General features: G+C 43.9%; 1 protein-coding gene across 1 annotated transcript in view; it reads right to left on the bottom strand.

Annotated features, from left to right (window-relative positions):
* Positions 1-13,171, bottom strand: part of LOC126458586 (23 kDa integral membrane protein-like) — a 53,570-nt gene that overhangs the window by 16,967 nt on the left and 23,432 nt on the right. The window contains exon 2 of the mRNA XM_050095727.1: positions 12,007-12,195. Within this exon, the coding sequence (XP_049951684.1) occupies positions 12,007-12,195 (189 nt within the window). The remainder of the gene's footprint in view (positions 1-12,006; positions 12,196-13,171) is intronic.

Here is a 13,171-nt window from a genome sequence, read left to right as displayed (position 1 = left end):
CACGAATTGACCTCTTGATTACGTCCCATAAATTCGCTCGAATTGTCGAGAATATTCTTCAAGCCAGTCGCAAACAGTTGTGGCCCGGTGATATGACGCATTTTCATCCATAAAAATTCCATCGTTGTTTGGATCAAAATGGTTCAAATGGCTCTGAGCACTATGGGACTTAACTGCTGTGGTCATCAGTCTCCTAGAACTTAGAACTACTTAAACCTAACTAACCTAAGGACATCACACACATCCATGCCCGAGGCAGGATTCGAACCTGCGACCGTAGCGGTCACGCGGTTCCAGACTGTAGCGCCTAGGACCACACGGCCACTCCGGCCGGCCATCGTTGATTGGGAACATGAAATCCATGAATGGCTGTAAATGGTGTCCGGGTCAGTGACCGGTTTAGTTGGACGAGAGGACCAAGTCCATTCCATGTAAAGACAGCCCACAGCATTATGGGGCCACCACCAGCTTGTACAGTGACTTGTTGGCACCTTGGGTCCATCGCAACGTGGGGTATATATCACATTCTAAAACTACCCATACCTCTTACCAACTGAAATCGGGACTCATCTGACCAGACCACGGTTTTCTAGTCGTCTAGGGTCCAACCGATATGGATATGAGCCCAGGAGAAGCGCTGAAGACGATGTCATGCTGTTAGGAAAGGCTCTCGCGGCGGTTGTCTGCTGTCATAGCCTATTAGCGCCTAACTTCAGGGCACTATCCTAAGGGATACATTCGTCGTACGTCCTACATTTCTGCGGCTATTTCACTCAGTGCTGCTTGTCTGTCAGCAAAGAGAACTCTATGCAAACGCCGCGGCTCCCAGTCGTTAAGTGAAGGTCGTCGGCCACTGCGTTGTCCGTGGTGAGACGTAATGCCTGATATTTAGTATTCTCGGCACACTCTTGACACTGTGGATCTTGTAATGTTGGATTCCTTAACGATTTCCGAAATGGAATGTCCATTCGTCTAGCTCCGGCTACCATTCCGCGTTCAGCACCTGTCAATTCCCCGTCGTGCGGCTATGATCTCTTCGGAAACATTTTCACATGAATTACCTGAGAACAAATGACAGCTCGGTCAGTGCACTGCCTTTTTATGCCGTATGTACGAGATACAGTCGTCATCTGTATATGTGCATATCGCTGTACTACGACTTCTGTCACCTCATTGTTTGACTGTGTTTGAAAACAGCGACTCTAGATGTTTGTTTAGTTACAGTGATCACCAGCAACGTGGCTGCCTGACCAACAAGAAGGCATTTTGCATGATAGAGTTCTACAGGAGCGACTCCGGAACCGCAGTGCATCGGCAATAAAGAACCACATTCGGACGGCTGTACCTACTAGACAATCCATTCACTAATGGATACAGAAGTTTAAGGAAACAGGACGTCTTTTTAAAGCCAAAAGCACTGAGCGGCTATCAATATCCGAAGAACAGGTCGATTGGATCAAGGTAACTTTCCTCGGAGGTCCTTATAAGTCACCGTCTCATGTCAGTATAGAGCCAGGAATTCCACTACCAACAATGAAAACAAATCGGATTCAGTTGCTCCAAGCCATTACACATGGTGACAAACGTTTGCAGAAACAGGTTTGAATTGATATGCACACTTAATTGAAGAGGACGAATTCATCTGCAGGATGATTTTTGGAAGTGAGGCTACCTGTCACCCAAACGATGCAAAAAAGCAACACAATGTGCGAATATGGAGAACAGAGATCCCCACATTGTCGATGAACGTGTCTGTGGATCCCCAACGGTTAACGTGTTTTGTGCTTTGTCGAGGCAAAACGTGTCTCTTGTAGAGACTACCATCGACATTCTACTGTTGTGGCTGATGCCGCAATTACAAGAAGGTTCTGTTAATTTCATTCTTCTACAGGATGGCGCTCCACCACACGTCCACAGTGTACGCCCCTGGTAGCTGAGTGGTCAGCTCGACGGAATGTCGTACCTAACGGCCCGGGTTCGGTTTCCGGCTGGGTGGGAGATTTTCTCCACTCAGGGACTGGGTGTTGTGTTATCCTGATCATCATAATTTCATCCCCATCGTCACGCAAGTCGCCGAAGTGGCATCAATTCGAAAGACTTACAACAGGCGAACGGTCAACCCGACGGGAGGCCCTAGCCACCTGGCATTTCCATTTTACACTTCCAGAATGACGATAGTGAGTACGCGGACACTGAGCGACCACGACGATGGATCGATCGTGCATCAGCTGGCAACCTGCAGTTGGTGGCATCGCCCCCCCCCCTTTCCCCCCTCACCTTCTCCAGACCTGATACTGTGATTTTTATCTTGCAGTTATTCACGAAGGTCCAGTATTGGCTGTTATTACCGCATGGCAGCGAAACTTGGTAGATATGCTCATGTGTTGAAGCGTAACCTATCCACGATGGAAAAAATGTGTTCCTACTTTGGTCACTAGGTGCAAATCTGGCGCTGTACAGCATGTCGTCGACATCTCCGGTGCTCATGTTGGACAAATTGTGCAAGCGGCGGTAAATAATAAAATCAACTTTTTGCCTTTCTCACTTGTTTGACTTTTTCTGACCACGTCCAGTTCCCAAACCATTACGTAAAGAAACATTTTATATTTCTTTCTTGCACTCACAGCGCCAGATTTGCACCTGGTGGCCAAAATTGGAACTAATTATTTTTCGAGTGTAAATCAATCCCACATGTCGGGGAAACGCGGAGAACAGTGTAGTCGTTGTACTAACGTGAAAACCGAACGATTTATCTGACGTCCTAAAGGGCATGATCATTGGCTTTCGGGACAACGGCGGAAACGTTTCCGAAATGGCTGAGTTTGTAAACTATTCGCGTGCCGCTGTAAGTGTAACCATGTGTGGCAAAATGGAGCTATCTAAAACTGGTGCCAAGGCAACTGTGGTGCACCAGGGCCATAAATGACAGGAGGGAACGACGACTGCAGAGATGTGTTCAGGCGAACACACGTGCAGCTATTGGGCAACTGACCGTCCAGATGAACCAAGGCGATATCACAGTTTACCATTGGCGATTTACAGCGAATGCGTATGGGCCTCCGCAATAGGTGTCTGGTTCATGCATCCATGCTGATCGCTATTCATCGGCGACAAAGGGCGTTTTGCACGCTAATACCGTAGCTAGACGTCCACTGAGTGGCGACAGATGGCCTTTCCAGATCAATCACGTTTTAAACTCCATTAGACTGAGGGCCGTTGGCGTGTACGGCGTGAAACGTCTGAAGCAAACACCATGCAACAATCGTTGGAAGGGTCCAGGCAGGAGGGCATTGCCTGGATGATCTCGTCATTCTGGAAGGCACAATGAATCAAAATAAGTGTGCGTCTGTCCTTGGGTACCGTGTCCACATCCACATGCAGTTTGTTTTCCCTCAGCACAGGGGCATCTACCAGCAGGACAATGCAACGTGTCGCACAGCTCGCACTTTACGTTCGTGAATCATAGAGCACTAGGATGAGTTTAGTCCATTCTCCTGACCATCAGACTCACTGGATTCAAACACAGTCGATAACCTATGGGATCACCTCGATTGTGCTGTTCGCACCATGGATCCTCAACCAAGAAACCTAGCGCACTTGGCCGTAGCACTGGAGTCACCATGGCTCTACATTTCTGTCGGTGCATTCCGGAGCCTCATTGACTCTCTTCATGCATGTCTTGCATTGGTCTGAGCTGCAAAAGGTTGTTATTCATGTTTTTAGCAGGTGGTCACATGAATGTGATTGGACGCTGTAGAAGCAAATACGTAACTCAAGTACTATACCTGTATTTATTAGTATGGCTGGCACATCAAGTACTATGAACATTGACTTTGAGTGTTGATACATGCTTTGTAGCGGGAAGTACAGGCAGTACTACACGTTGAACTTAATCTGCACTCACCACAACACTGGCCCATGTTAAATGGCATTCCACATTTTCGGGAGTCGTCGCTGTTTCCTTTTAGACTTCTTTTTTTTCAAATTTACCCGCAATGGAGTTAAGTCTCATAAGTTTGAAGGCCATTTTGTATCTCACGAGCAACTCATCCGGCGGTCTCCAAATGTTCTGTTAAGCCCTGTAATTATCAATGCTGAGTTGGTGGGGAAGCTGCCGTGCTCGTCCAACACGGATTGCCTTATTTCCAGTGGCGTGCCTTCCGATAACTGCGTAGCACATCTGAGAGGAAATGTAGCCACTTGCGACTATTTGCGGTCTTGTCGATAAAACAAGGATCAATGCGTCTTACGAAACGCGGCTTACACAAGCACGGATCAAAGGAGTAATTATTTAACAAAGAAATGTATGCAAACTGCAAATAACATAGCACCTACAAAGAATGCAAAAGAAAATCTCAAATTGAAGAACACAGCTACGAGGGTTGGAACTTAAATAGTGGCAACTATTTATTCACAACCGATACAAAAGAATTACATGTTTTTATCTGTTACTGTCCTTCAGAGTAGTCACCAGCGTTGTGTAGAACCCGTTGCCAGCGATGTGGAAGGCGTAGTATACCATTAGCAGAGCCTGTTCTGTTGATGGTGCTAATGGAGCAGCCTACTGCCTGTCGAATCTCTGGAACAGTTCTGAAGCGAATGCCACGATGCCACAAGTGAAACGCCAATCCAACGAATGACGTCATTATGGTTCGCCCGGAATTCGAAAGTGCGTCAGAGCCCCAGTATGGCGAAAGTTAAGATCAGTTTCGTGTACGACTGTGATGGTGTTATCACAGTCATCACAAACTGGGAGGAACGCTCTATGCCGAGCCGACCGGGGTGGCCGAGCGGTTCTAGGCGCTTCAGTCTGGAACCGCAGGCCGCAGGTTCGAATCTGCCTCGGGCATGGATATGTGTGATGTCCTTAGGTTAGTTAGGTTTAAGTAGTTCTAAGTTCTAGGGGACTGATGACCTCAGATGTTAAGTCCGATAGTGCTCAGAGCCATTTGAACATTCTATGCCGAACACGGTGCGAGGGCGCTGCTGTGCTGAGAGAGAGGGCGCGTTTACTTCAGCCTCTCCCATTCGTCGTTGCGGACTGCAGCGCGATATCGCTAATGTCTATGACATCGATGAGCGTTGCCGATTTTGGTGTGGCACTGAGTCCTATGGATGACATCACAAATACGTATTTCATGAAACTTCTTAAAAAACTTATATTGTGCAAGAGATAAACAGAAAAGTAATGATTGGTGAAGTCTCCAAAGCCATTCGAGGTATGCAGAACGGGAAAGCTCCTGGTATTCCTTTAGAAATGATTAAAGCTGGAGGAAACGTTATACAAAAAAAAGTTACAAAATTACAAGCCTGCGATGCATCTGGAAAGGAAATCTTACAGTGTGCGGGTGGAGAGAAATGACGAATGCAGAAATCATTCAAAAACTGAGGGCTGTTCAGCGAGAAATGGAGTAACATGTTTTTGAAATATTTAGAATAGGCCACGAAGCAAACAAGTGAGTAAGGTAACAAACTGGAGAAGAAGACGCAGTTATAACCGCATGTTGCTGTGGTCCTTCGTCAGAAGACTGGTTTCCTGTACCTCTCCATATTACTCTATTGTGCACAGCTCTCTTCATTTGTTCATAAGTACTACAGCCTACAATTTTTACCTTCCACACTTCTAACCATTACCAAATTAACAATTCTTTGATGCTTTGTGATGTCTCTTATCACTTTAATTCCTCCTTTGGTGAATATTTAATATAAAGATCTTTTCGACCAACTCGATTGAGTATTTCATTGGATATTCTATCTACTCATAAAATCTTCACAATTCTTCTGTAGCACCGTATTTCAGACACTTCTATTTTCTTATTAGATGTACTGATTGTCGTCCATGTTTGACTTCTGTACAAGGTTACACTCCAAACAAATACTTTCAGAAAAAACTTTTTAACGCTTAAATTTATATTCAATGTTAACACTCTTCTCTTTTTCAGAAAAGCTTTCTTTCTTACTGCCAGTCCACATTTTAAATCCTCTTTATTTCTAGCACTGTAAATTTTTTGCAGCCCAAATGGCAAAACTCTTCTACTATATTTAGTCACTCGTTTTCTAATATAATTCCTTCACCTTCACCTGATTTATTTCTACTACATTACATCGCCTTTGTTTTACTTTTTTGATATCTTACTACTTCTTTTCAAGGCATTATACATTCCATTGATCTGATCTTGCAAGTAAACTACGGTCGTAATGAAAATGAAATTAGGTTTGGCGGGATATGTAATAACGCCAATCGATGATAAACTGTCTGACAAAAAAAGTGAAGCATCCATTAGGCATAGGCGGATACCAAACTTCATACACGTACATGCCATCGGCGGGTATGTAAATGACTGGAGTTACATTCCTCTGTGATGCGTGGAACGGCCACCAGAGTGCATTAGTCTTCTTCACCTTTAATGTAGTTAACAGGCTTATTAGGTTATATATGGGACGCTAAAAGCGCCAGATATTGAGTGATCACTTTGAAGAAGATGGATTTATCAGCACCTGCCGGAGTTTGAAAGAGGCCTCATTGTGGGTAGCTATTTAGCTAGTTGGTCAAATTGAGCGATATCCAGGTTTTGGGACATTGGATGTGACAGTGGCCCTATGTTGGACTGCATAGGGACGTGATGACAGGCATACTCGCCGTCAACAGTCGGTCGGCCATGCCTGACCACCAAAAGTGACGATCCCCGTACTGCGCACCAAGCACATACCCCTGCCATCCGAGAATAAGTAATGGCATTCTTGCAACGTTCTGTGTAATCCAGCACCGCTGGTCGGAGACCAGCAACAGCTATGCTGGGAAATTATCGTCTCATTCTTAGTACGCCGTTACACCACAACACAAAAGGCTGCATTTGAAATGGCGATGTGTCCGGGAAGCATGACTGGCGTTGTACTGTGCTCAGCGATGGGTCGCAGTTCCATACTACCCCGAATGACCGATTATAGTGGCAACCTGTGTAGACGTCCCATTCTTCCAATGATTAAAAGAGGCAGAGTTGTATTGTTTCTAGCGTCGCGGTGCAGGAAGCCATCGGGTATGAGCGTGCAAGGGATAAATCCCTGCAGTCGCGATATCCTCCGTGCCCTCGGTGGCTCATATGGATACCCTGTCTATATGGTCTCCGAAGACGGTTGGAGGGAGTGCCGTTGCCACAGCTGACCTTTAATTGCCGCGCTTCTGCTGACGATGTGATGCTGGTGGCACGGACAGGCGAAGAAGTACGTACGGCGTTGGCATGGATACAGCGATACGGGATGGCGGCAGGAAGCGTGCTTAATCTACAAAAATCACGCTGCATGAATGTCGGTTGAGGATTACAACCGGGGGAGGAAGGCCCGCTCATGTTAGTTAAGACCATAAAATGTCTAGGTATTACGTTCCACACGGATGTGCAGCGGACAGCAGCGAATAACTACCGACGCATATTGAAGTTGATGCGGACAATGGTGCTGTTACAGAAATTAAGAGCGTTGGATATGATTCAGAGGGTGACCTATGTTAACGTATACCTAGCACCGAAACTCACTCACGTAGCGCATGTCCTGCCTTTAATGCGCACAATGGCATCACGGATACAAGCAACTTTCGGAACCTACGTGTGTGTGGGACACCTGTTTAAGATCCAATACACAACGCTTACGCTACCACCTGGAGAGGGTGGACTTGGTCTAGTGAACGTATATGAAAAGGCACAGGCGTTATTCGTCATTACGATTTTCCGACAGTGGCGCGGTCAATTTCGCAATATCTCGGGTGCGTTGGCCGATGTACTAGCGCCCACTTCAATGCTGCCTCCAGTCAATGTGGGCCATATTTCACCGAAGCTGTCACATTTCATGTCTTTTTTTTTTTTTTTTTTTTTTTTTTTTTTTTTTTTTTTTTTTTTTTTTTTTTTTTAGCTTAGCGATGTCAGAGATTACTTCCCAACAACACGACTACCAACGACGCGAGATGTATACCAACTCTTACTGCCCAGCGTCCCAGGAATACCCTGGAAAAGAAGTACCCAGACGAGAACTGGCGACAGATATGGCGCGTTATACGGAATGTTTACCTCCCAACGTCGGTACGCTCAACATGGTATGTGGTGGTAAATAGGAAGTTCGCAACGAATCAACGGCGGCACGCGATTCATTTGGCAGACACTCCAGTATGTTTAGGCTGCGCAACAGTGGACACTGATGAACATCGTTTAGCATGTAGTGGGACGGCTCCAGTGTGGCACTTGGCACAACAGATATTGGCGTTCCTGTTAGGCTTCGCCCCTCACACAATTTCATCAGATACACTTTTTTCCCCCCCAAGAATCTTACTTTCCGGTCCAAAAAACCAATGCAGTGACATGGGTACGGGGAATGGTGGTGGGCTACATGTATAACGAATCGGAAAAGGACAAAATTGATTTTTGGCATTTTCTCCTGGATGGACACACGAAACTGCAACAGCATAAGAAATATGGGCAAGACTTCGCTAATTACTTGCGACTTACATTTACCGACCCGCCGGCCAGATGGGGTGTGACGGGTGAGAGATGAGATAGACGAAGAAGCCGAGATAGACATCGATCACACTTACGGACCCTTAGTTAATTTCGAGAAGACGACCCAGTCTTAAACCAACGTCTGGAGAACGAGTCGATAGATGGCTCTCTTGCTCTATCGAACGTCGGGTCGTGGGCAGGTGTCGCCCCCGACACGAATTTCATTTCATTGCTACAGGAGCATGTTTCTTTTGCATTTGTACTATCCGCAATGTTTTCATGTCTTTCATTTGGGCATTTTCAGTTTTATTCATTTCCTTAATTAATTAATTTTCTAATTAGGCACTATTTGTCAACATATGGACATTGTAGACACTATTTATGCGGTAGTACAACAAAATGTATGTCAGCAAAGGTGGTAAGCCTGACATTGGAAATAAATAAAAAAAAATTTAAAAATAAAAAAAATAATAAAAATAAAAAAAGTTGGTAGAGCACTTGCAAAAAAAAAAAAAAATATGGATAGAGCATCTGCTATGCAATCAGGAGATCCCGCGTTCGAATCCCGGTCGGGGCACAAATTTTCAACTGTCCCCGTTGATGTATATCAACGCCTGACGACAGCTTAGTGTCTTCATTTAACTATCATTTCATTCTAACAGAACTGCATGATCACCGATGCTGCCACGTTCTTTCCAAATTTGACTCGATTTTGTAATCACTGAAATAACATCACACACCTTCCCACAGAACATAACCTCATGTCCAACAAGAACAAAAACTGTAGAAAATGACGGAGACTGCTTATGACGGTGCCTAGTGCGCATTCTTTCATGTTATTCTAAGATCGGTAGCTAGACTGAAGTACCGTCCAAAAGCATTGTGTTCTGAGATACACAATCTTCTAGGTACGGAATTCTCCCCTACAGAATTCCAGTGTATTGGTACGAAATAAGAATTTCAAAGGACATGGAAAATCTCATTGCCAGCTTCCATTTCATCTAGCGAACGTGATATGACAAGAGTGATAAAATGGTGGGGCGTGCAGAACGGCGGTACTTTTTTGTGTGTTTAGATTAGTCTTTGTATGAAAATGTTACTTTAATCACATGTCAAGAAATCAAAAACAATGACTACAAAGGTTTATTTAAATGTATGTAAGTGTCTTTCATACTTTGCTGATTAAGGACTGAGTACCATTTATAGCTGAACATCGACAGTGGATGCATTGGGCCGTGGTCATGTTGAAAGAATCGTTCCTGTATTCGTCTGAGATGATTTGAGGGAGCTACGGAATACGTGTATGAGGGTCTACTGGCAACCACATGGAACTCATTCCTCCAGACCGAATGCAAGGTTCTTAATTTAATTTAGCGAAAGTTGGTAGCAAAAAGAAATAAAAAGGAGAATAATTACCTGGAAACATTATAAGATATTTCCAATATGGATCTCACAAAGGTTACACCATTAACGATTTGCCTCTAAAAGAGGGAAACCGACTGTATACGACAGAGCTGAAGACCCCCTTTAGTCCTGTTCTCGCAAACTCTAGGAGTAGGCGCATAGGAGTAGAACAACAGCAGTGCACTCTCCTATGTTGTGGCTTGAGAGAACTGAGGTCGCGCAAGCACAAGTGCACAGAAATTTCCCCTGGGAGAGCGCAACTTCCCGGGAGAGTGCGAAATCCAGCAAGGCAACAGACGAGTTAGTCCGTAGCACGAGGTGTGTCTGCTGCTGTTTCACACTGCTTCGCAACAACGGCAAACAAGAAAAACTACGTGAAAGTCACGGTGCGCTATAAAAAGCTGACATCTACCGTGAACGCATTCAGTCTTCATCTCAGAAACAGACTGTATTTTATCGGTGTTTTTAATTTATTTTTAAAGGCAGAGGCGTCAGAGCGGCCACCCATCGATCTCGTGTTGTGAGAATGTTGCAATATACTTGCTTTATTTGTGAAACAATCATCCAGGCGGCTATTCGTACAGCTCAGAGTGCAAAACGCTTTCTTGACACGCGTAGAGGGGCACCAGATCCGAATCTATTTCATACAATGGATAATTGAACCTTTGTCTGGTGCACCAGAATTTTTTGGTGTTGGTTTTATGAGATTCTCTCAGTCTAAGGAATTGTGGGGATGTTCCCAAACTCCAGCTCAGAAAAACGGTACTCAAACAGTTCAAAAACTACTGCACACCGAACCCATTTTATTGATTCACAGACGACGGTGAGCAGGACATTCTTCTTTTGAGCCAGTTGGCGTTTATGTTGATTAGAAGGGCACATGGTCACAGAAGTAATATCAACAGAACTGGCAAATTGTGGCTAGTCGCTGCATAAAAGTCGTTGATTTCGGTACAAACATGTGGAAAATGGGACACTATTACGTAAGCAAACACACTGATATTAGTTATTTTATATCGTTATTTCCAGCCAGGGAGCTGAGCTCAACTTATTTGGCTTATGAATTTGCTTTTTCCTTCAACTAAAATCTCAACTTCCTGCTGAATTCCTCTTTCGTTCTTTTCTGTAGGTTCTTTCGGTTTCTGTTCTCGGTTTGTCTGTAAATTTATGTTTCTCAATAAGTGTTCTGTATCCTGTCCCATGATATCTATATTGTCATTTTCCTGGTGATCTCTTTCAGGTTCAAGCAAGCAAGTGTTCTTAACTTTTATTGAAGTCATTCTTCCACTAAAAATAAAATTAATGTGATTCAGACAGACGCTTTTTATTTACATGTTGTTAACAAATACTACTTTTGGAACAAGGCACGACATATTTGTTCGTTTTAACACGTCGCGTTGGCGACAACAAGCATTAATTTTGCAATGCATAGTTGCTACTTGACTCGAAAATTGCCACCTAAACACAGAAAGGAAGAATTAAGAAACACCAGGATATTTTCATGCTTCTTGCGAATCAAGAGAAGGCCTTCATCGAATGGAACAGCTGTTCGAAATTCCGAGAAGAATGGGTGGATAGAAAGAAGTCTACATTAGAAGAACAACAATTTTTTGATTCTCCTTTATCTACACTGAAATAATCCTGTTGTCTTCCCATGTATAGTATCCTTGCGCTCTACGGATTCGGTATTTCGTCAGCTGGTAACGTCGACGACACCGCGTTCTCTCAAAATTTCTGTGCCAGCCGCCAGCCCACAGCTAGTGGAGGGAACTAAAAGAGCTGTTAATCGATAGTATCGCCCACAGTATAACTAAACTATGATGGGATGCAGTGAGATGAGATTTGAACTCAACTACAATAAGCGAGAAGGAAGCCCAAACATGAAGTTCACCTCGGGCCGAGTTGAAGCCGCATCATTCACATTAATCACGTCTCCAGCCGAGTGTCACCATGAAGGTCATTTCAGCCTCTCTGTCTGTCTGATAATTCCTCCCTCTTTCTCCGTGTCTCTTCCACATTTTCACTCTCGGTAATTTGCCAATCTCTCCCTTTTTTTTCCCACCGCATTCCTCTCCCTCATTCTCTCCTGCTACCACATTTTCCTCGCTAAGCCACTCACCGCGATGAGTAAGGGAGCGCTCTCCCGTATGGCGCCACAGCACCCTAGCGACGCCACCAAAAAGATGATGACGCCGATGACGATGAGTACGACGGGCGTCGCGACGACGCTGCCCTCCAAGAAGTTGGAGTAGCCGCCGACATCCGCCAACACTTTGGCACCGGCCGCAATCAATCCAATGCCGGATATCTGAAAAAAAAAAACAGCCATTTGTTAACATGACTACATAATGTGTGATAGCGGAAAAACGCAACTGTACGCTGGCATATAATACTGACTAGTCTTGTAAAATTACCACAGGCTGCTGCAAGCTATCGTAAGTAAGCGTTAACTACGTACGTTTTTCTAGTAGCTTTGGTCAATTAAGATCGTAACCGCGTTACCTGTACTTTAGGCGTGTTTTATACCTGTTGGGTGTTACCTCATTTCGATCGCTTTATCTGCGTTTGTGATGAGGGTCTTACCGGATTTCTCTAAAAACCGGAAGCGGTGAACCGTCTAGAAACAGGTTGAGGATATAGAAACGGCCACGTAACATATGGAATCTTTTTGTTCTATATAGTTATCCGACGGTCTGCAACTTAAAAAAAAACAGTGTTTAGAGAAAAATTGAAATCTTCAGTGTTCATTCAGTTTTTATTCGAAAATTGTTGATATCTAACAAGAAACAGAAAGACGTTGTAGTATGCATAATAAATAAAGATTTATCATATAGCACTAGAAAACGCAATTTTTTCAAAAAAAAGGTAAACCTAAAGAAAACGCAAAACAAAAACATATCAAACATCGCTTCAATATTTCGTCGAGCTTATACAAAACATGAATCTGTTATTGCTAAACAGCTTTCGCACTTATCAATTATAACAGGAAACTCTTGCCTTTGATCATGATGAACATTCTGTTGAGTACAAAATAATAACAATAATTATACAATTTTTTATGTTTGTGCATGTAAACTGTACTTACATCAAAGGTATTTGCTTTAGTTACATAAGAACGCAGAAGTCAACCAATTTTTATTATAAAATCCAGTCTGTATTTTGTAAGAATATAAAATACATGACGTGCTAACACTGAATGACGTGTGGTTTTCGTTACGTGCAAAACAAATATATAAAAAAACAAGGAGAAGTCGTAGGATCCTAGTTTCTCCCTCATACCTTCA

This window comes from Schistocerca serialis, chromosome 1 (assembly GCF_023864345.2).
Source record: "Schistocerca serialis cubense isolate TAMUIC-IGC-003099 chromosome 1, iqSchSeri2.2, whole genome shotgun sequence".
Classification (NCBI taxonomy): domain Eukaryota; kingdom Metazoa; phylum Arthropoda; class Insecta; order Orthoptera; family Acrididae; genus Schistocerca; species Schistocerca serialis.
The sequence above is the reverse complement of the archived record's forward strand: the minus strand, read 5'-3'. Positions and strand labels throughout refer to the sequence as shown.